Raw genomic sequence first — 20,873 nt, forward strand, 5'->3', positions numbered from 1 at the left:
ATCTAGTTGAAGTTGTTCCTGCTCATTGCAGAGGGTTGGACTGGATGGCCTTTAAAGGTCCCTTCCAGCTCAAACCGTTCTATTATTCTGTGATAGTGAAAGACATGTATAGATAAGGTCAGCTCTGTAGCTGGTGCACAGTGTCAAAAATTTGGATTTATGGTCAGCTATAGAACCTGCCTAGTCACAGAGCCAGTCCCTGTCCACATCCAGAAGTAGTAATTTTATTGAAAGGTAGTGTAGCTGCAGTGCAAAGTGATTGATCGTGAACATCCATGAAAGCTGCCATGCAGCCTCAGAGTCTGTGTTCGAGAAAGGCAGATTCCCTATGACATTTGGGAGCTGAGCGAAGATGACTTCAGATCAAAAACTAAATGAAAATTTAACTATTTTGTTGGCGGCCAAAGGACTGCTGTTGTGAAGTGAAACATTAACAACAGCGTGAGAGAGAACTGGGATTGCTCAACAAAGGTTCATCTTCAGGCACAACAGAGCTGGGGTCGTCCAACGCGCAGGAATCGTCCGACATGGCAGAGGGGGACGGCACGCTGCGGGCTGCCGAGGAACCCCAAGCTGGTGAGAGAATTTAAAAAGATTTCTTCTTGCTAATCATAGGAGAAACTGAAGGTAAAAACGTGTGAGAAGGGATGAGAAGTTCCTTGGATTGTTACAGGTTGACTAGAGACCAGATGACAATCACTTAAATACAGATTAGGTACTTTATATTGTTAGTGGTATTAATCTAAATACCTTTACAATTTTGAGTCTATACAGGCTGTTGAATAGAGGAGAGATGTGGGTTTGAAGGCCCCTGGCATATTTTCCTGGTTGTTCAAATGATTTTATAAATCGTTTTCTTAAATTACTTTGAAGTTTGGGAGAAGTCTGCAGGCAATGGAAACCAGTCTTGATCTGTGTAAATCAGTTAAGCCCTGCTCTTTCTTGTGATCAAAGAATTGGAGAAAATAAGCCAGATGAGACCTGGAGAGGTTATCATGTCCTTCCAGGGTCTGGTCATTAAGCCCTAAGTGTTGCTGGCGCACATTCTTCTGGCTTCTTAAAACCTTATCTCGAAAATAAAGACAGAGGAGAGAAATGCATATATGGTAAAAGGGCTATAAAAGTATGGCCAATGTCTATGAATTAAAAATAAGACTCATTATTAAGAGATGAGTGTGGCTGAGCTGAAAATTAGGAAGGGATTGTACCACAAGATGAATGCAGGTAAAAATGAAGAGATTAGTTGAGTATAAACAGCTTAAGTTGCGCAGTACTGCAGCAGGGAGCAGTGAGAACATGGGGTTTGTAAATGCAATGGGAAAATGCAGATTTTCTTCCTGAGGATTTGGGAACCAGAAAAAATTAAATTATGAACTCAAAGTCATAGCAAAATCTATTCATGGGAATTTCTGGCTATACGAGGCATCTGGTAGCTCAATATTACATTTAAGCATGAATCATCCTGCAGACTCCCCACTTGCATAAAGGATAACTTAGAAAAGAGGAAATTATACAGAAAGCAGTCTTGGCTTTCGTGCTTACCAAGTGAAGTTGTTTGGCACAAGATTTTCACAGAAACTCAGGAGGACACCTCATCCATCTGCCTGCTCTGGGACAGGACCTGATATTTATCCAGTCCCTAATACATTCTTATATAACGGAAATCATGGGTTGCCTGAATCCTGCAGCTCCAGCCACACCATCTCTGTTCCAGTGCTTATCTGTCCTCGCTGATACGGAAATTGGAAAAAGGAGCCCAAATCGTCTTTACTGAAAATAAAGTCAGTTATTTCCCTCATCCTTGATAAAAATGGAGAACAGTTGGTCCCTGTGGCTGTTTTTCCTGTCAGTGGATAGGAGTAGTGTTTGGTAGTCTTCTTCCCCAAATGTCATATTTTTCATTCCAGAGCTGCAAAATGGTTTCTCCCATTTTGCAACACCAGTTTGAATTCATACCCTGTTCTCACCTATGCTTCTCCATCCTGGTTTCGGACACAAAGGAGAGCAGCACACTGGCTGTGCTGGTGTTCTCTTTGCTCATGGAAAAGCTGAGGACCTGCATGTTTTGTGCTTTCCTAGTCTGATGGAAAATCATTGATAGCTACTCTGAGAGAGATTTCCCAGTTGTCCACTATATGGGCATTTCACCTGGGCTTTATTTCCTTGTGAGACACTGGAGATACTAGAGTTAGGATATATCACATACAGAGATGCTCTAGCTGTTATGCCACTTACCCTGTCACCAAAGAAAGAAACAGTCTGGTTTGAGAGCATTTTTTCCAACCTGAAATGGCTGTTTTGTAATCCTTATTCTCCTTTTGGTGCTTACAAGGGATTATCTGATCAAGTATCCCTCTGGCTATGGAGGAACACACCTGGGTTGTCCTAACCTGCCTTTTTAAAGGCAGTGGTGATGCTTGTCGTGCTTCTGCCCCCCACATGGGAAGTGCCTGAGTGTATCATATTCAGCACTTGAAGGTGAATTTCATCAGGCTCTAATGATCTGGGTACATTTGAGGTATCCAAATATTATTTAAGCAGGTTCTGTCTTGTTTCATCCATATTCCTATTGGTTCATTTTAATGGTGTTGGGCATCTTGTTGCAATTTACTTTTTTTAGTGGAAAAAAACCAAAAGGACAGCAAACAACTTTTCTGGCTTCTGTGGATGAGCTTTTGTTTGCTTGTTTTCTGGTTTAAATAACAGCCTTTCATTTTCTTTCCTCTTTCTCCAGTATTGACAGCATTTCTAACACCTTTTCTTATTGCCTTTTGTGTCCCCCTGCTAGCTGTAATTCATTTTGTGCCTTGGCTTTGCAGCCTCCACCGCTCCGTGTTTGATCCGTTTGTTTATACTTGTCTTCAGAAATGCCACCTTATTTCCATTTGTGGTACAATTCCTTCCTGATTTTCAGCCCAGCCTCACAGGTCTCCTTCTATCAAGTGCTATTCTGTATCTGTATCTCATGTGCTTGCAAAGTTATTCTCCTTAACTCATTTTTTGCTGTTTGCTACAAGTTACCATTTATTGCCAGACATTTGAATTCCTTTTCTCCCTTTTCTATCTGTGAAGACCTTCTGGCAGCTAATGACCTAAAAAGCTCTGCAGTGTATTAGACAAGTAGTATGTTAATCCTACTGACTGATAGAGTTTTTCATGCTACTATTAAAAAAAATAATCATTTAGCTTATGTGACACACAGGGCTGTATACACACAGAGGAAATATAGCTGCAGAAGGCTGAAAATATTAAGGCATCACATTGCAGCAGTGTGGGAGCCCTGTGCAAGAGACAGTGAAACCTTTTCTGTCTTCCTTTTGTATTACTCCTTTAATAACTCTGCTGCTGTGTTTGCTCTGCTTGCCTGTGTATGGCAGAATACAACAGGTTTCTACTCAGAGTTGTACAGAGATACTTAGGGCAGTAAGAGATGCCACCATCAGAAATACTCCTGCTGTCTCTAGCAGCACAGGGTCAGACTTGCAGGACACAAGAGTATGTGCTACCCTGCTGTGCAGGAGACAGGACCAATGTGCACAAGTCCTGCTCCTTGCACTGCCCCCAACGCTGGGTGTGCTTTTGAGTCACTCTTGCCTGTGAAATGGGCTTGACAAACCCGAGCTCACTGGAGGCTGGACCCAGTGAAAAGGCTGTGTGGGTGTTAGATCCCCAGGAAGGCTGAAGATGAGCTGGTCTGTGGCAGTATAGTGGAGGTATCAAACTGTTGCTTTGCCGCTGCTGTAGAAGAATAAAGGAGTAAGAAATGGGTAGACCTTCCTGGCCCCATCTGTAGTTTGGGTTTCATGTTTAGCTGCCCTGTTTAGTTGCCCAATGAACAGGATCCCTGGGGATTTTCAGAGAAAGCAATAGCAGAGCATATAAGGGAATGTGGAGAGTAATTATGCTTTCTCTGTGCACTCTGTCACATCTGATTCCCTTGTCTAAATGTTCTCTATGTCTTGTTGGCAATAACTGAAGCCAGATTAAGGATCTCTGGTGTGAGTAAAGGCCTGTTTCCTCGTTTGTCAACTGCAAACCTGGTTCTTGTGATACCCAAACACTATCAGCAAGTCGATGCTGGAGCTGAGGATGAGTTTATGGAGCCTCCTTGTACCAGTTATGGATTCTGGGTGTGGTCTGTGCTTTGCTGATAAGATAAGGGGGAAATATTTGGAAAAATTCTTTGAACATTCGCCTTTTAAAGAAGCCAAGTGTAAGAGGGAGAAAAAAACTCTGCACTGTGCTGAGGATACTGCAGAGACACAACCACTGAGGATAGTTTATGGGAAGGTTGTGAATTTTGCTCTGTAATTGCAACTGGCACTGGAAGAATACTGATGAAGGGCTCCACTGTTCCTGTGGGAAGGGCATGGAAGGAAGGACATCAGGGTACCTGCAGGGAGCTGAGCCCACATAGCTGCAGGGGGAATTCTGGGACTCCCAGCACAGATAGGCTGCATTTGCCTCTTAATGAGTCCTGGGGTGTTCTTTTGAATAATAGAAAGTAGAGACAGGGTTTGGGGCTGCTTCTGAGTGCTGGCTGTGCCCCCTTGATTAAACTGTCCCATGGGAAAAGACAAGGTCATTCCAGGGAATTGGTGTGGGAATGAACCCTGGGTCACTTCACTCCTGAGATAGCAAAGAAATGATTTAACACAGTGCAGGCATCCATGACATCCAGTGTCCAGGGGTTTGATGTGATGAGCATTTTAGTAGTTTATAACTTGAAATGTGTGGCTTTTCAGTGGAATGAGATCCCTGCAGAGTAAACCTGTCATTACCACATCGGGAGGGAGATACACACTCTGCTCCTAAATCCACAGGCTGTAGGTGTGTCTGGGACCTGGAATTTTTATTCAGCTCACATCTGTGCAGCCTACAGTGCCGTGCTGGCATGGTGCACGTACCACGGCTGGGGGCATGCCAAACCACAGGGAGGTCTGTGCCATAAAGTGCTGACAGCCCCAACCTGTGAATGATTTAGGCTGTGTTCCCTGACTCTTCTTGAACTCTGCAGTTGTCTTTCCGGGTAGCATCTCCCTCCCCTTTCTGCCCTGGCTGCACAAATGTGCTCAATTAGGGTTAACTCAAACTGAATCAAACTTCATGCCTGAGGTTGGAAATCTTCCCAGTCAACTCACCACAGCCACATAGCATGGTGGGAGACAAGGCGAGAGGGGAGATGAACGCTTTTCAGAGAAATGAATCCAAGGAAACTTTGTTCAATTTTATGTCTGCAGGAGATGATCCCCCCAAAGGAGATTTCCCTCTTCGGAAAAAATCCCCGGTGAGTGTTACTGCTGGTTTCCTTTGCTTTGCTTTCTGCTCAGATTGCTCTAAACATTGCAAGATCTCTCTGTTCTCTCCTCTGTTGTGCTCTGGCTAGAGACAAACACCCTTTCTTGCAGAGCATTGAAATAAGCATTAACAACTCAAGGGAAAAATCCTTCCACTAACCTGATTAAGTTAAGAAAGTGCAGCTTAAAGGGGAAACACAAACTATCTGAATGTTTGGGAAAAAGGGTAAGGTTTCGATTGCTGCCTTTTTCCTGAACACTACTTTTCTTGTGGGAAAGGACTTACTTCTCTGAAGTGGAGGGGGATGTTGTGCGTGGGACAGAGAGAGCTGGCCCCTGCATTGGCTTGGTTTGATGAAACCCACCAGGGAAGGGTCCCCAGATGTTGCAAAGCAGAAGGAAGGACAGGAACTGAGGACAGGCCAGTGCTGAGTGTTAGAGCCCTACTGTAGTGCCAGAGCCTTGAGTTTAGATCTTTGGCTCTGATTTAAAGCCTGACTCAGGTGAATATATATTGCTGCCTTGCAGGTTTGATGTTTGTGCAGGTTTTCAGTCTAATTCTCGTTGAGTGCTTGACCCCTAAAAACTATTCACTGCATTGTATTCAGGGGGAACTTGGCTTGTATTGTAGCTGCTTTGAGTTGCAGGATAATATGTAATACTTGGTCTTAAAACTCACAGTCATGTCATTAGCAAGCCAACTGTTTAACTCACAGTTATAAGTACTGTGCAGACATTAACTATTGGATATCCAGAGCTCCTTGGAAATATTAATCTTTATTCCATTTTGCAGCTAGACAGCAAGAAGGAGAGGTGAAAACAAACGTCTCCTGTAGCAGGCTCTTTAAACGAACTATCTTTTTTCCAAAGACACAGACTATCAACTTCCACAGTATCTTTAAGAGGTCCATAATCCTGCATATCCCAGGCTTGCTGTGGTAGCTAAGCACTGCAAGACTATCTGTGTGTTCATGAATCCAGGCTTAACCTCTTTGCTTTTGCTGGGGCTCTCTGCTGAGCAAGGTTCTCCTCCGCGAAAGCGAGCAAACCGCACCTGGCTCTCCGCATGGATGAAAGCTTCCCACTTTTGGATGTCCAGGCAGGCCACAGGCAGGTCAGTGATACAGCGGAGAGAACACATGAGGGTTTCTGCAAGTGCTGATACCATCTCATGTCATACAAGCCAGATGGAAGTACCCCCGCTTGTAAGGCGTTGTTCTGTGTTTGTAAGCACTTACTCAGGGTCCCGGCTCAGGCGCTCGGGGAGGTTTAGCTGGGAAGTCACCGCCCTCTGCTCTCCTTTCCCTTCTTGCCTCTACTCACCTGTAGGAGGTGCCCGTCCCAGAGCAGGAGTGGCTGAAATGAGTCACTGCACCTTAAACCGCTGCAGCTAAATCCACCGAGGCTTGTGCACTGGGTGTGGAGGGTGAGTTCAGGCAGCAGCGCTCCTGACAGCTGGGTTTGAACAGTCACGTTCTGCATCTCCACCAAATGTTATGAAATGTGTGAGAGAGTGGAAGAAAAAAAAATCCCTGTTGTACAATTTTACTTCAGAGTTCAGAAAATGCCTCCCAGCACCCACAGGAAACACAATTTGCCTCTTATGGCTTTTCTTCTTTTATTATGAAAAACCTGTTGTAGAAAGGTATTCTGTGTGTGCTTATGTTTGTGTGTTTGTGCATCAACAGCTTATGTATGCCACCGGTTTTAGGCTAGTCTAAAAGCAGGAGGCCCCAGTGCTGTTTTCAAGGGAGCCCTCTCTTTCTTACAAGCCATATGCTGAGCATGATGGTTTCAGAGTAAATAATAAATGAATGGATAATTATGTATTTACTCCAGTAAAGCAAACAGGCCAAGGGTTTTTTATTAAAAAGGCAGCCCATAAATAGTGAGAGAATATATGTGTATATATATAAAAGAGGGACAGAAATATTTACCTTTAGAGATGCTTGGTTAAGTAATGGAAAGTGGGATGGGGGAAGTTACAATTTGGTTTTGGGATTTTTTTTTGACAATCATTCTCTTTTGCTGCTCTTTTATAATGTTGAGCAAGACAGCATAATTAAGATAGACTCTTCTAAAGTTGGTGCTGTTGCTTTGGGAATCCAAATATGCTTAGATCTCTTGATGGTGAAATAAACCTGAATACACACATCTATTTTGGTACCTGTATTTGCATTTGGTACTCTGGGAAGAAGTACAGGAATTCATTATTTCCGACACGAGGCGCAGAAATGCATGTGAAGAGTTCATCTCACTTCACTGGCCCATACCATGGCTGTTTAAAACCATAGATATAAGTGCAGCTGTTAACATCACACTCCCCCCAGTCCCTCACCAAAAGCATGGCCAGCCCCTCTCTCCCACTGATTGGCAGAGGCTGGGCAGTACTGTGAAAACCTGCTTTCCTGTTGTGAAGCAGTGGAGCTACTAAGCAGCTGGAAGCTGGAACCTGCTTAGCTCAGACCGCTGTGGGGTAGCAAGAGAGACAGGGGCCCACACAAGGTCATGCCAAGACTCGTCTGTTTAATGCCTTGTATTTCACTTGGGAACTGCTGATTTTAGCTGGAGTAAAGTCAGGTTCAGCAAGAGAGTGTCCATGCTCAGACAGGTTTGACAGTCCCATTGCTGTTTTTTTTTTGGTTTTGATTAATAAATTGAATTATCTATAACTATGCCAGCAATCTTGGAATATGAAATGGATGCCATGCCTGAGGGAATGCTGGACACAGGGCTGATGTTTTGCTTCAGTGAATGTGATGGCACAGTTTGGTGCAAGTGAGGTACAGAGATTGAGGGCAGTTGTCACGTGGGAGGGAGCAGCTTCACACACAGAAGCAGACAGGAGATCCCTGGAGTCTCCCAGCTTCTGAGGCAAGATCTGGTGCTAGAAGAGGGAGCAGTTTTGGGGCAGGGTGGTAGCTTTATATGAAGTGCAGAAGAAAAGGCATTCAAAGGTGTTTTTTCGTCTCAGTGACTTTTTGCATTGCAGTAGGGAGGTGGTAGCACCCTTCCAGTGGAGTTCCTGGAGCTAAAAGCATGGTGGCTGCTGACAGCCCCCCAAATCCCCATGGCGGTCCTTACGGGGCCCGTGTCAGCCAGGCTGATTCACTGGGGAGCCTTAATCAAAGCAAGAGTGGTGTGAGGTCCACTCTTTCTCTTGAGTCCAACTCACAGTCCAGTCAAGCAGCAATTGGTACCTGGTTTTTGGACTGGACTCTTCTCCACCATCCAGGTGCTGTGGTGATATGTTGCTGGGGTAAAGACTTTCACAGAGCCAATATGTTCTTGTTTGTCTCCCACAGAAACTCTGTGGCTCCAACTACCCTCTGAGCATTGCCTTCATTGTGGTGAATGAGTTCTGCGAGCGCTTCTCCTACTATGGCATGCGAGGTATGTGGCCTGTGTCTGGGAAGTGACTTTCCCATCCTAGGGTTCCTATACACACTGGTTTTCCGGGGCTGTGCTATATGGTCTCAGCTGTGTTTCAAAGTAAATTGGTATTTTGGAATGCAGGTATGAACAGTGTACCCTGACATTGTTGCTCTATCTGCTCTGACCAGAAGTTGGGACTTAGAGGCCTTCAAATGTACCTTCCAGTCTAAATTTTTATATAACTCTCTATATCAGACCTGGTTTTCTAGTGTGTTATATCTTTCATAGCTGTGTGCAATCTGTGTGTTTGGGAATTGAATCTTACAGGCACCTAATCTGCAAATAGAAAATGTGCATAAACAAACTAAGGTTACAGCAAGATAAGCTAGAGAATATATATTTTTCAGGTAAGCATAAATGTTTATGAACAAAGAATGCGTGATACTCATACATCTCATTGTAGCTTTTCCTGTGTCAGAGATTATGAGGAACAGGTCTGAAAGCACAAATCTTTCCACAGCAGTGCTCATAATTGCTAGGCAAGTCAGTGGTTGCCTTGCCATCATGATTCTGCTTACCTGCAGAGATACACATTAATTATCTGATGTGATTTGCTTGTTTCCTTTTAGCTGTCCTGACACTGTATTTCTTGAGCTTCTTCCACTGGGATGAGAATCTCTCCACCGCTGTGTACCATGCCTTCTCTGCGCTATGTTATTTCACACCTGTCATCGGCGCCATCATGGCAGACTCATGGCTGGGCAAATACAAGTAAGTGAAGACACCTTTCTAATTCAGTCAGCATGCATCGACACCGTGCAGCCTGTGCAAGGGCAGTGCTGTGTGTGCTCCCGGTTTTGAGCTGGCTCAGAGTGCAGCAAAGACACACTTGGGAAGGTCAGCTCCCCTCTGTTGACAGCTGATTTGTCTGCTCATGCTGTTCCCTGCTCCTCTTACACCCAAGGGCCAACGGGCAACAAAGCTGGAACAAATTAATTGCAACAAATAGGCTTTTCCTCCACTGCCCTTCCCTACACTGTTCAGGAAGGTGATGTGTAAGGTGATTAACCCTCAGTTTGCCAAGGTCTGCTTCTGGGAAGGATTCAAAGATATTGAGGAACTGGTGTCATCATCTAGATCTTGCAGTTTCAGATGAAATGACATTAGCTATTGAAATGACACTAACTATTGTGTACTTACTTAGGCTTTTCACAGCATAGGGAATGTATGAGTACAGCCATTTTTATGCTTGAAAAACCTGGGTTCACTCAAATCATCTACATGAGAACATAAGCAGGTAAACTCTTCCTGAGTAAGAGTCCTTAAGCAGTCTTCCCTTCTGATGATAATTTGTGGAGCCAACATCTGCCCCACAGTGGTGGTGAGCTGCTGGATATAGGACTTTCTTTGCTTGGCACTGTTTGTTCATTGTCTGAGGAGTCTTGGCTGTCGGGGTGATAAAATGCAGCCGAACCCTTCTCTCTAGGACTACACACATCTGGCAGAAGAGTCTCAGCAGGAAATAAACAACTGCCATATGCCTTTCCAGAAGAAAGTTCTTAAGGAGGTATCCATGTTCTTTCTTTTCTCTGTTCCCCATTTCAGTAGTTCTCTTACTGCTTTCAGTGAAAAAAATAACAGTGAGGGTTTATTAACTTCATTATTTAAGGTCACCTAGCAATGTTCATTGGTATTTGGGGATATCTATTGTGCAGCATGATGTTGTGAGAAGGTAGATCCTTACACAGACTTTGGTGTGTTAGGCAAGAGACTTTCCCTGGAGTAATCCCTATAGTTTAATAGGAGGTGGCTTTTGCTATAGTAGCTGGACCTCGGCTAATACCAAGGACAGGATAACAGTTTAGAGGGGCTTTTAGGAATGTTCTGATGTGGCTCTAAATTAGCTGTTACAATCAGGGTTTGAATGCATCGGGGACCATTTCCATGCTCAAAGCTCAATGGACTTCTTCTATTGTCTCTGTCCTAACAAGTCCTTTCATTCCCTCTATATGTCATCTACACATAAATACATAGATATCTCTTAATCCTGAAGGTGATGAAGAAATATAATACACTCAAGAGCTTGATTGTCCTACTCCAATTTCTTCTTCTCCCTCACCAACACATGGGAGGCAGATAGATGAGCTCAGTCCTTCAGAGGTACTTGGGATCTAAAACAAACTTACAGTGGGGAAACCACTCTCCTAATTCAGATGTGTTGGTTAGGTGGGTTGACTGTCCCTAGGGATGCCTTCCAGTCAAGGGATTCATTTAGGCACATGCTATAAAATGCCAATTATTAGTAATCTGGAAACTGAGTTGGACTGGAACAGTATGTTCCTCTTTGCAGCCTTCCATGCGTGACAAGACTGAAACACTTTAAGTTTATTCTGCTCAGTAATGTCTGCAAACAAAGCAGGGGCTATCCCTCCTTAATCTGAACCCATTTGCCTATCTGTTTCTTCTAGTGCACTCAGAGTTGGCACAGAGGAATTATAGCTGCCTACTGTACCAGTGGTGGAACAAACCAGTTCCTTGTGTGTCTGCCAAGTAGAGCTGCTGTATCAGGATGCACGGGAACACTCTGTTTTGGATTGTACATCACCTGGCACCTTCAGTCATTGCTGTTTGCTTTCCTCACAGGACGATCATCTACCTCTCCATTGTGTATGTTGTTGGCCATCTGATAAAGTCAGTCGGTGCCATTCCATCCCTGGGCAACCAGGCGGTTCATGTGTAAGTAGCTGTTGAAGCCACAGTGCTGTAGCAGGTTGCAATGGTAGTTGGTTTACTCAGGACTATGTTTAACCTCCATCAGGCCAGCAGTCTGGGGGCTGTGCGTGGATTACTTTCATCAGGGAAGGGCTAGGGATGTTCTGAGTAAGAGCAGAAGGGTGGATCTAGTGTGTGAACACACTAGATGGAGTTGGAAATCTCCACAGAGATTCTAAACCCTTTATCACAGGCACCTGTGATCGCCTCCCCTCTGCTATACCATGCTATTGAAGTCTGGTCTCCTCCATCCAGCTGCCTGCACTGGGCTCATTCCTCTCTCATTTCATCAGCATAGCTGTTCAGCTCAGCAAGGTTCGCTGGTGTGCATGGGAACACAAAACCAAAATGCATTTTCTGATGACAGAAGGGTCTGTGTCTTCCACTGGGTACAACCCGTCTTGCCCTCTAGATTCTGAACTGGTAGGCTTGTCAGAGTAGTGTCTCTGAAACCACCAAGCTGTTTTTGCCTGTGTGGTCACAGCTCTAAAAAAAAAAAGTACATGCAGGCAAGAGCGCATGTAGTTTACAGAACAGTTTTCTTTTGTCCCAGATGTGGCCAGTCCTGACACTCTTGTTCCCTGCAGACATAATCTGCTAGGCCAACAATGGTATTTTGAAGACCACTGGGAAGTAGAAAACAGCCAGGAATGAGCCTGTTTCAAACAGTTTGTCTGCACTTACCCAGGCTGGAAGGCTACAGGAAAAGGCACTTTCCCTCCCCCCGCATTTTTTTTTCTTTTTCTCGATTGATCTGTGAAATCTTTTGTTGTCCTATGAGTGAAAAATAATCCCACACATCTTTGATCTCCTGTATGTCCATAGGGCCTCAGAACAACAAGAAACTGACAAAAACAGTTTGGTTAATTGACTGCTACTGAATGCAGAAATTAGGATAGTTAATTTGTTTTTCACACTTAGATGGCTTATCATCACTACCCATGTGCAAAAAGCAATGTTATCAGAGGAATCATGGTGGGCTGACACTTAAAATGCTCTCACTGGAAAGGTTTTGCAATGGTGATATTTTTTTTTCTTGCATGAAGGGTCCTGTCTATGGTTGGTCTGTTTTTGATCGCCCTTGGAACAGGAGGTATCAAGCCCTGTGTCTCTGCATTTGGAGGGGACCAGTTTGAAGAGGAACATGTAAGATTTCTTTTATTTCTTAAAATCTGCAGTGTCTGCTTACTTTATGAGGATGTTTTTGTGATCAAATCCTGTTGTGCTAGAAGAATAAGGGCCAGTTTGCTGGAAAAGATGTAGTAAGATTTGAGGAAGGATGATTTGCATAAGACTTGAGAGTGTCTGGATGCTTCAGGAAAGGAAAATGACAGCAGAACAGGACTGATATTGGAAAGGATAAGTCATAATTGCATGAAATCATCTAAATGTTAATTGGACATCAGAGTAGGTAGAAAATCCTGTCTCGTATATCATGGAACAGTAGCCATTTCTGAACCAGCTTAATAGGGGTGATTATAATGCACTGCAATGGAATACAGCAAAGGGGAGAAAAAAATTTTATCACCAGCCTGTGCTTCTGTGGGAATTTTTCCTCAAATCATAAGCTGTTCCTTAGACATTGTTCAGAAAGAACTGTAGGAAATTCCAGTCTTTTGAAAGTAGTGCCAGAATGTTTTCTGGGTATTCCAGAATGCAAAGTTCTGAAGAGTTATGGAAATGTTTCTGTTTAGCTCTGCTTGTGCTTTGTATCCTGTGAATTGTAGTCCAGTTGCTTCATGTCCTCATTCTCTGTCATAAGTGCTTAGCCCCTCATCTGCAGTAATCTCAAACTCCCATTATGCAGCACAGGGGCTCAACCAGGGATAAGGTAGCGCTTAAAGAAGCAAAGCAGGTCAGGAAGTGCTAATCCTCAGGCAAAATGCTAAATTTTAAAATTGACCTGAAACTAAACAGATTTATGTTGACCTAAAACACAAATAGAATTTTCCATTTTCTCAATGACAGTATTCAAATCAAGTTCTGTGCGTGGCATAAGTCCTCAAATATGTAGAAGGCCACTGCTACAAAAAAGAAAATAAGTGTTGGGGTCTGTGATGAGTAGGATTATATTCAAGGAGGATTATTTAGGAGTGACAGTACAAAAAATTGTTCCAGAAGTAGTTCTAGAGAAATACTGGAAGATATTAGGACCTTTGGAAGATGGAAATTCTCTTCAATGCAATTCCAGTCCTTCATTGAAGAAGGACGTTAGATTAATAGTCTGTCAGGAAAGGCACTGGTAGAGTTGGACAAGAATTGCCCCCTTATCCTTGTACAAGGAGCCCCATAGAGCAGTTTTTTCTTTGTCTTTTGCAATACCCCAGTATGCAGTCAGCATTTAATGAACTAATAATATAGACTAGATTTAAAACTTCGTGAAGACTTGTGCTTTGTGCACATGAACTATATGATGCTGAAGTAGTGAAGATTATGGTTACTAAGGAGTAACAGACCATGGGATGTTTCGTGGTCATTTGTCCAAAGCGTAACCTTTTGCAGGCATGACCATCCTGCGCTGTCAGTTGGATCCAAAAGGATTGTAACTGGTGTTAGAGCAGCATTTACAGAAGTGCTACTTCTATGAATATTAATAATTAATAATGTTTATCCAGCATCTTTCAATTACCACCTAATTACAGTATGATAATATGTACCACTTATCTTCAGAGTGTTTTATAGACTTCAGCTAATGAATCTCAGCACCCCAGTCAGGCATTTACATATTATTATCCCAAACTTGCAACCACAGCTGTTACAGAGAAAAAACCTGAATTGCCCATGGTTGCGTGGGCCTGTACCCGTTCTCCAGCATTCAGACTACATCTCTCCAACAAATTTATCAAATACTAAGTCTCAAGCATTCACCTGTATGCCACCTTCAAGAAAAACTAATTTAGAGAAAGAAAACTGTAAAAAGCATTCTGATAAGGACAATGTGTTCTGGTCTATTCATTCTTTTCAGAATAAAAAGTTTTCTATTTTACCATTTTGAAATGACTTGGCCTTTCAGAAGAAACAAATGTTTTATGCTATGTGATAGGAAGTTTAAGTCTTCAGAATTGGAATGAGAATTTGTAAGAAATAAAAGGTTCGAGGCCACCACAATATTTCTTCCCTCTGGAGTGGTGTTTGAGGGGACTTATGTTTTTCTTCTTACACTCCAGGTAGGATAAAATAAGTTTTGAAAATTTGCTATTAAATGAAGCATTTGATTCTCCCTTAGTTTTCAGGAATAAACTTCAGCTGAGTTTTAAAGTGCACAGGCTTAGTTGTTCGATGTGAAAGCTAAGGATGAGGTAGTTTTGTGTATAAAACAATAAATTGCCCCTGAGACAACTTTATGTTTTGAGGTAAATGTGCAACATCAGTCTGATCCTCTTTTAAGTACTTTATAAGCATAATAGTCTTGGATCTGCCACTTTGAGAACAGTACTGCTACAAACAGTGATGGAGAGTGATTTGGCAGGAGGTCAGATAGGGAAAGTAGATTTATCTACAGGAGATTTCCAGACATCTTTGTCTATGGGATTAGGAGTCCAAGTTAAAAATGCCTGAACAAAATTATATTTACGATATGTTATGTGAATGTGGAGCTGCTCTGCATATTAATTAGGGACCAAAGCTGCTTTCAAACAATGCAGTATGGTGTTTAAGGTACTAAATAGCTTTCTCTTGGTTTCTTTATTTTCTGATTGCCAAGCAGATCAGGATTACCATGTATGGTACATTTTCTCTAAATTAGCTAATCCAAATCATGTTGTTAATGTTCATCTGCCCCAAAGATTAAGACAATAGGGAAGGAATTTTTTTTTTTCAATCAGTGTAATTTGCAAGCTTCTGGGTCATTATTTTTGTAGCCTTTCTGTGACCATTTTTTTTTTACATTGTGTGAAATAAGATGCTCCAAATTCTTTATGCATCACTATCCTCTTCTGTTACCACCACATTCTTTTTGGTAATTGTTGCTCTAGACTTTACCATGTCAAGAGCTGCATGCTTGAGTTTATTACAGCTCTCAGAAATTCTGAGTTCCTCAGATATAGAGTTAGACACATGGCATGAGAATTTGACTAGAAGAGAGCAGGACTGTGAGGACTCCACTGCACCACCCTTGACAAGCTATGGCAAGGCTACTGCAGGAGTGGGAAAGATTGCTGAGGCTGCTCATTTCTCTAGATTTCCTCATGATGACAAATATCCAGTCATGAAGGTAGAATGAAAAAGAAAATATGCTTTTACTAGTTTAGCAGTAGAAAGTCTCAGGTAATCAAAACCACTGTTAAGGACAGAAATGGAGTTGCTGTTTTCTGTTAACCACAGAGACGATTTTTATAAGGCTTTCAAAGTCTTTAGTCCAGGATAAATAATTTGCGAGTAATGTATGAACTAGATAGCCTCAAACACTCTAGGAAATAAAACTGTGGAAAATTTGTTGATGGGGTCTTTATAACTGTGCTGGGTCAAGATAGAAAGCCCTTAATCCAAGTAAGCAGACCTCCAGACTCCTTGGCGCGTGGCAGTGGGAGGTGATGGGGCCCTCACCCTCACCTTCCCACTACCTGCTTTACAAGGGAACATAAAGAAAAGCCTTTCCATGTCCTTCCACCTCCCCACCTTTCCTGCAGTGAACCCTTGTGATAAGGGACTTCTTGCCATACAAAGTAACAATATTTCCTGTTGTCTGCACCATCAGTTACAGAAGTTTTGTTATGTTTTCGGATCCCAGGATTCATTACGTAAGAGCTATCCTCTTTCAACTGCCTACAATTCTTCACATTTTCTCCAGTTTTCTAGCCTTGTGAATAGTGTTGTCTCAGGGAGCAAAAGGAAGCAGGACATATTAGAGGGAAAGGAGACAGAAAAAGGTCCCTGAGGAGTTCCTCATGCTCAGCTAAGTTAAAGCTTCGCATTCAAATGATGCTCAGGTCATAGAGATGTGGTTCAATGTGCCTTAAGGAGCTCTCTGCCAGGCACCATGCCATGTCTGAAGCAATTTTCCCCACTACCTTTACTGACTCAGATGTCACAGAGCTGGTGATAGAGAGGAGCATTTGTTAGGTCAGGTACTCTGCCCTTGTTTCTCCACTACTGGCATCTAACACTGTTATATGCATGAGACTTTGCATGTCTGTCTCTCCCACAAGAAAGGAGAGACTGGCCTCAGTTGAATACCCTCACATATTACTCCTGCAAGAAGGGCCCAACTCTGCATCAAGTTCTTGATTCCTTCCAAATTAGGAATAATGCAGGAAGAAAGCATGTCAACAGGAATCCTTGGACTGTATGAACTGTAATATGTTACAACATAAGTTAAAGTCTGAACTCTTTTGCTTGGAGTTCACCCCTTCATCAGGCTCTTGAATTTGCTCCCCTAGATTTAATTTACCCTTTTAGTTTGAGGTTGACTGTCCTTAGTTTGGTAATCTCATGTCTGATGGATACTTTTCATTTGCTGGCACTCTTTCATCTATGCTGTAATTACCAGCTCCTTAAAATATACAGGTTTCTTTTTCTGTTTCTACACAGGAGAGAAGAAGAGAACAAAAATAAAGAGCTCAGACATGGGAAGAAATTATGAGCTTGTCAAACCATGCCAAATTGTATTGAATTAGGTGACAAAGGAACTGAATCATGCTACTTGTTCTGAATAAGTAAATGCTCTCTCTTCCTTGCCATCTCACAACACTCTCAAAGCAGTGGCTCTTCCTGTGAAATGCCAAAAAGCCCCAAAGCGCTTCTCAAGTAATGTGAGCTGATTTGTGTGAGCATTTACCATCACCTGAACACAAGCTTGTTTGCTTAACATTTTATGCACTTCGTGTCAATATTAACTCAGCCTTCCTAACAAGGGAATTGATAGTGTTCAATTTGCAAGCCCAATGCTGTGTGTTAGCCATGACGTTGATATTGTCTTCTCTTATTTTAGACCTCGGAGAGAAGCAAGTTTTTTTCCATCTTCTATTTATCCATTAATGCTGGAAGTTTGATCTCTACGTTTGTAACTCCTGTATTAAGAGGTCAGTGTTGATTTAGAATAAAACAATAAATTAGCTGCCCTCTAACTGCTGTGCGTAGTTAGGCTCTTATGACAACTGAATGGCAGAAATTATATTATCTGTGTAGTGGTCAGTGTATTGCATTTATGCCTTGTTAATCCTGCCATAGCAGTGTAACAGATTTATAATACAGGCAGACAAGTCACAGAAATTATATTCCTGGTTGTATTTCAAAGCCAGCCTGAACTGCAGAATTAAAACATGAAAGGTGGAAGGACTATATGGTCATCAAATCCCCATTGCCAGTGAAGGACTATTTCCCGTATTGACTGCAGGTAAACTATGGATGGGTAATGGTCTCTGTTGTCCCTTGCAGCCCGTCAGGGCTGAAAAACTTAGCAGAGCTGGTTTGGAAGTCCTACCTTCTCCCTCCCACAGGGTGCTGCTGACTTCTGGAGGGCTCTGTCCTGGCACCCGGGCGTACGTGCTTGGGTCTGCTTGCAAGATTGCAGCCCTGAGCAACTAGCCTTGAAGACAAAGCACAGGCCTATGCCCCATTTAAGACCTACTTTATATTCTAGCCAGCTTGCACAAGCCTTTTTATTCCCCAAGTCTTGCTGCACTTTCTTCATTGTGTCACAGCGCCTTGAAGCCAAGGGGGTTGGCACACTCGAAATGCAGGCACAGAGGCAGAGCTGCAGGCCATAGGTGATGGGGACAGACCAGGGACAAGGTAGACTTCACATTTTAATAGTGATTTTTTTTCATTCTGTCCCACGGCTTCTAGGAAGCTTTCTTTGTTGCAGTTGTTATTTTAGCAGGCCGTTCATATCACAATGACTGTGAACAATTGTGCTTGTCTCATGTTTACGCCATGCGTAGGAGTGAAGACAAATGCTGTATCTTACTCATTCTCTCTCTGGTGTCCCCACGTCAGCATTCAATTGGGAAGGGCTTTTGCTCAGTATAGTCAATGGGCAGATGAAAACTCAGTCCCCTCTGAACATCAAAACCTGTGCCATTATAGCCCAGCTATAAACTAGTTGCAACATGGAATTGAGGAGGAGAGGATGGGGGAAGAGTAAAATTTTTGCTAAGTCTGAAAGCTTTTCGCGGAAAAGCAAGAAATGCTGTTTGTAGACGTTTGGCAGAACTGTGAAATATATACTTCTAGGTGGAGAAGTCGAGCTCATTTAGCATGTCAGAAGTTTAGTGTGCCCATAATGTCTCTCCATGCTTTATCAGATTTCAGCTAATTGGCTGAAAATAGGTAAATAAATGCTCTGCATACACACAGCTATGCAGCTGACTGTGGCTGCCCAGCTACAACAAACAGGAGCAACAGAGGCTTCATGGATTGGTCTCCTGTTAACTGTGTTGGCTTGTTTTAGCCATTTTATTATTACTTCTTGTAGGAATGCAGTAATTTCTAGCCACTGGCCTAGAAACACAGATCCCACTGCTGGCTCACTGTTTGAAACTGGAGCTCTAAATTCACATGGTGTGAGAACAGAACTGGTCCAAGAGGTGTAGGGTTTCAGTGAACCATGGCTCAGATTGCTCAAACCTGTGCTGTAACACACCTGGCTTCCTGATGGCTTGCTGCAAGACCTGACATTTGGAGCAGGCTGCCCATAGTGAGACTGGGAAGGTGGCCGGAAAGGGAACTGGAGTTCTAAGACTAATCCTGTGCTCCCACTTACACAGTTATGGGCAGTGGCTTCCACTTTGTCCGCTGCAGCTCGCTATAAAATCAGATTCAGGTTTTTCACTCAACAACTCATGCAGCTGGCACAAGTAATGTGGAAACACAGTGCTGGTTATTTAGATTTAGGCAAATACAGAATGGCTTCAGGTTATTTTAAATGTTGCTTTTTTCTCCCAAGTACAGTTCCTAGTACTTCTTTATACCTATTTGTCTGCCCCCTCTCTTCTACCATTTGCATCAATATCCAATTATCAGCTGCTTTTGCTGGCAGACTCTAACCCTGCTTAAAAATTGTCTTCATCAAGGGAGGACTACTGTTTCAAGGAGATTCAATTCACAGTGTCAAGCACCAGCAAAGAAGATTTAAAGCCAGGGGAAGTGACTGATTTAGGGAAGCAAATCAAAAACCCCAGTACCATAAGTCTGACTGTAATGAGGTGCTTTTATTTCTGACTTCTTTTTCAGGGGATGTGAAATGTTTTGGAGAGGATTGTTATGCACTGGCTTTTGGCGTCCCAGCAGCACTGATGGTGTTGGCGCTTGGTGAGTGGAAACAGTAATGCTTGTAATAGAAGTTACCATTTTGAGTCCATGGATAGATGAGAAAATGCACAAATTCACTAATTCTGCAAGGGGAAATGCAAGGGTTCAAGGTCATCCAACAATTCCACAGTTCAGAACAGCAAGAAAAATCAGTAGTTCACTGATAGTGGACAGACCATGGTTTTACTGCAATACTTTATCATGATACTGTTAAGGGTGTGGTCTGGTGGATGCTTTGCTCTAATGCAAAGGGATGCATCAAAATGATTCTCCTTGTGGCTTGCAGCTTTGCCTATGAGCAGGCTTGGCCTTTGAACTGCAATCTGAGCAGTCCTCAGACTCCCCCAGCTTATAAAAGAGAAGCTTAAGATGCTGCTTCGAACCTTTCCACGGGCTCTTTGCAGTTCTGGGCCACCTTTAACGTCTCAGACTTTTGCTGCTGAATCAGTGTGCCACAGGAATTGCAGAAGGAGCTGAACAAGGTGTTACTTTGTTCTGAGCTGTCTCATTTTACTTGGCTGAAGTAATTCCCACAATTACAGTGACAACTTATTATGTTGCGATAAAAAGTCCTTATTGTCCAACTGTCAGGAGGCAGCCACAATCCCCCTGCTTCCTAAAGCTTGCGTCTTAGCCCCATTAATGTACTTGTCAAGATTTCTTCTTCAACCCTTATAAAATACTCAGCAGTCTCGACATTCTTACTGTTACTCCTTGATAGCCAGTACAGAGGACATCCCATTAGCTTTAGTTTCACATCTTCAAGATGCTGAGGAGAGCAGTCCCCTTATTGCGCTGCATTTGTGAGGTTTTGGCTTCTCATTCATATTGTTAGCTTCACTGAGAGACCAAGCAATTGTGTGATTTCACCACAGCATCTGTGATTTGAAAAGCTCATCCCTCAGAGAATGTGAATGTTGCTGTCTCCGCTCAAATTTCCATCAGGGAGAAGAGTCAGTAAACTGAAGAAATGTCATCAGGCCACAGCTAACGTTACATCAATTATTTTCAAAAAAGTGCATGGTCACAGGCCTGAGAAGCTTCAGTTTTCCCCTTGTGGCCCATTCCTATCAGTTTAAGGCAGCACAGGCTCCTCTGTGCACCATTGTGTGATGAATGTTTCTAGCAGAGTAGTAGTTGCCCAGGAGAAAACGAACGTGTAAATATTTCAGTTTCCAC

General features: G+C 42.9%; 1 protein-coding gene across 6 annotated transcripts in view; it reads left to right on the forward strand.

The window, feature by feature from the left end:
• SLC15A2 (solute carrier family 15 member 2) overlaps nt 1-20,873 on the forward strand; it is a 72,972-nt gene that overhangs the window by 19,271 nt on the left and 32,828 nt on the right. For 2 of the 6 annotated variants that reach the window (XM_039381791.1, XM_027725563.2), the window contains exons 2-8: nt 5,241-5,287; nt 8,603-8,690; nt 9,302-9,443; nt 11,316-11,408; nt 12,491-12,590; nt 17,374-17,464; nt 19,617-19,694. In XM_039381791.1, the coding sequence (XP_039237725.1) occupies nt 5,241-5,287; nt 8,603-8,690; nt 9,302-9,443; nt 11,316-11,408; nt 12,491-12,590; nt 17,374-17,464; nt 19,617-19,694 (639 nt within the window). Of the gene's footprint in view, nt 1-4,982; nt 5,288-6,320; nt 6,412-6,469; nt 6,503-8,602; nt 8,691-9,301; nt 9,444-11,315; nt 11,409-12,490; nt 12,591-17,373; nt 17,465-19,616; nt 19,695-20,873 lie in introns of those variants that run through there. The other 4 variants (XM_039381784.1, XM_027725561.2, XM_027725565.2 and 1 more) reach the window with 4 other exon arrangements.

The sequence above is a fragment of the Pipra filicauda genome, unplaced genomic scaffold (assembly GCF_003945595.2).
Source record: "Pipra filicauda isolate LSUMZ 115617 unplaced genomic scaffold, ASM394559v2 scaffold10_size6260569_pilon, whole genome shotgun sequence".
NCBI lineage: Eukaryota > Metazoa > Chordata > Aves > Passeriformes > Pipridae > Pipra > Pipra filicauda.